At 49.1% G+C, this 2,189-nt stretch overlaps 1 protein-coding gene across 1 annotated transcript; it reads left to right on the top strand.

The window, feature by feature from the left end:
- Positions 1-226: 226 nt before the first annotated feature.
- FOXL2 (forkhead box L2) lies at positions 227-1,138 on the top strand. Its single transcript, XM_018559298.1, has one exon. The coding sequence runs from the start codon at positions 227-229 to the stop codon at positions 1,136-1,138; it is 912 nt and encodes a 303-aa protein (XP_018414800.1).
- The last annotated feature ends 1,051 nt before the right edge of the window (positions 1,139-2,189 follow it).

Here is a 2,189-nt window from a genome sequence, read left to right as displayed (position 1 = left end):
CAGGAGAACTAGACCTCTCAAACCAAGAACTTTGTGTCCGGAGTTCTAAAGTGCCTACTTGCTACCAGCTAGAGTGGACCACCAATTTCCAGGAGACGCCAAATATCAAACCAAAAGCTCAGAACGGCTGGCACCCTATGGACCACCCTTTTCTCCTATGAGTACCACTTCAGCCTCTTCGGAATATTCCAGTCTGGGCAGCTGCTTCGGCCAGAGGGGTGCCACCATGGCTTCCTACCAGGCACCTGATGAGAACACGGTGGCTTTAATGACCCACAACCCCAATGGCAGCAAGGAAGTGGAGAGAGACAAGGATGAATTGAGCCAGGAAAAGGGACAAGACAAGCCGGATCCGTCTCAAAAGCCTCCATATTCCTATGTGGCACTGATTGCCATGGCCATCAGGGAAAGCCAAGAGAAGAGACTGACTCTATCTGCCATATACCAGTACATAATAAGCAAGTTTCCCTTCTACGAGAAGAACAAGAAGGGCTGGCAGAACAGCATCAGGCACAACCTCAGCCTCAATGAGTGCTTCATCAAGGTGCCCCGAGAGGGTGGCGGAGAGAGGAAGGGCAATTACTGGACCCTGGACCCGGCATGTGAGGATATGTTCGAGAAAGGCAATTACAGAAGGAGAAGGCGGATGAAAAGGCCATTCCGGCCCCCTCCTACCCACTTCCAGGCAGGTAAGAGCTTGTTCAGCAGTGACACTTACGGCTACCTGTCCCCACCCAAGTACCTGCAGTCCACCTTCATGAACAACTCATGGTCCCTGGGGCAGCCTCCAACCCCAATGTCCTACACCTCCTGCCAGATGGCCGGTGGCAATGTTAGCCCAGTCAATGTGAAGGGACTGTCAGCATCGTCCTCCTACAGTCCATATTCTAGAGTCCAGAGCATGTCATTACCCAGTATGGTCAACTCTTACAATGGCATGAGCCACCATCATCACCACCCGCATGCCCATCACCCTCAGCAGCTGAGCCCGGCCAGCCCCGCTCCCCCACCTGCAGCAACGCCTAATGGGGTGCAGTTCCCCTGTGCCAGACAACCCTCTGAGCTGTCTATGATGCACTGTTCCTACTGGGACCATGAAACCAAACACAGCGCCCTGCACCCAAGAATAGACCTCTGAGAGAGGACCTTACAAGACTGATCTGAGGACTTACCCACAACGTTCACCCCAGCTCCGGGTTGACCTGAGGACCTACCTACAATGTGCACCCCAGCTCTTATAGCCCACAGTTCACCAGTCTGTGGAGAACTCGCGAGGCTGATCTGAGGACCTACCTACAATGTGCACCCCAGCTCTTATAGCCCACAATTCACCAGTGGAGACCCTATATGACTGATCTGAGGACCTACCTACAATGTGCACCCCAGATCTGAGAGCCTACAGTTCACCATTCTACGAACACCCTAGAAGATTAAACTGCGGACGTACCTATACAGTGCACCCTAATTCTGGGAGCCCACAGTGCACCAATCTAGGAGACCCCACAAACACTGATTTGAGAACCTTTCCACAATGTACACCCTGGGATAGCCTTCTGAAGACAGACATTACTCTGAGAAGATTCAGCTCCTATTGCCAGTCTCTTTTTGTAGTTGAGGATTATTGTAGGCTTGGTGCCATAGAGACTCTGGGGAACTGTTTTTATTACAGCCCTCTGCTGAAGGCAGTGTAAGTGTATCATTGTACATTAGTGTGCTTTACCTGTCTTATTGTTACACTTCCGCCATGTTTACACTGACATGAAGCCACACCATGCACATTCTGTATACAGTTATGGTACACATACATAGACTGTGCTGACCATGGGCAGGCATCCTATAGCTCTTCTTCTGCTGGAGAACTACCAGTCTTAGCATGCTACCCAAGGAAGTGCTGGGGCTTGTAGTAGCTGATGTACCATAAAACTGGAGCAAAGTGAAGCAGTTACTCATCGAGCTGTCCTGCTTTTTTTTTACAAGTATAAACCTGATTCATTTGCATAGATGTAGTAAGAGTTGAGGATCTTCACTCAAGAAATTGTGTGAATATTCTCTATAATTATCCATTCATGTGCAGATAAAATAAGTAAACAGGAATTTGCTTTTCACATAATTGGATAATAATGACATCATTTATTGTGTGAAGAACCTCAACTTCTTTAGTAAGTCCGCCTAATTGGGCTACAGCTCCA

This window comes from Nanorana parkeri, unplaced genomic scaffold (assembly GCF_000935625.1).
Source record: "Nanorana parkeri isolate BGI_ZX_2015 unplaced genomic scaffold, ASM93562v1 scaffold387, whole genome shotgun sequence".
Lineage (NCBI taxonomy): Eukaryota > Metazoa > Chordata > Amphibia > Anura > Dicroglossidae > Nanorana > Nanorana parkeri.
The sequence above is the reverse complement of the archived record's forward strand: the minus strand, read 5'-3'. Positions and strand labels throughout refer to the sequence as shown.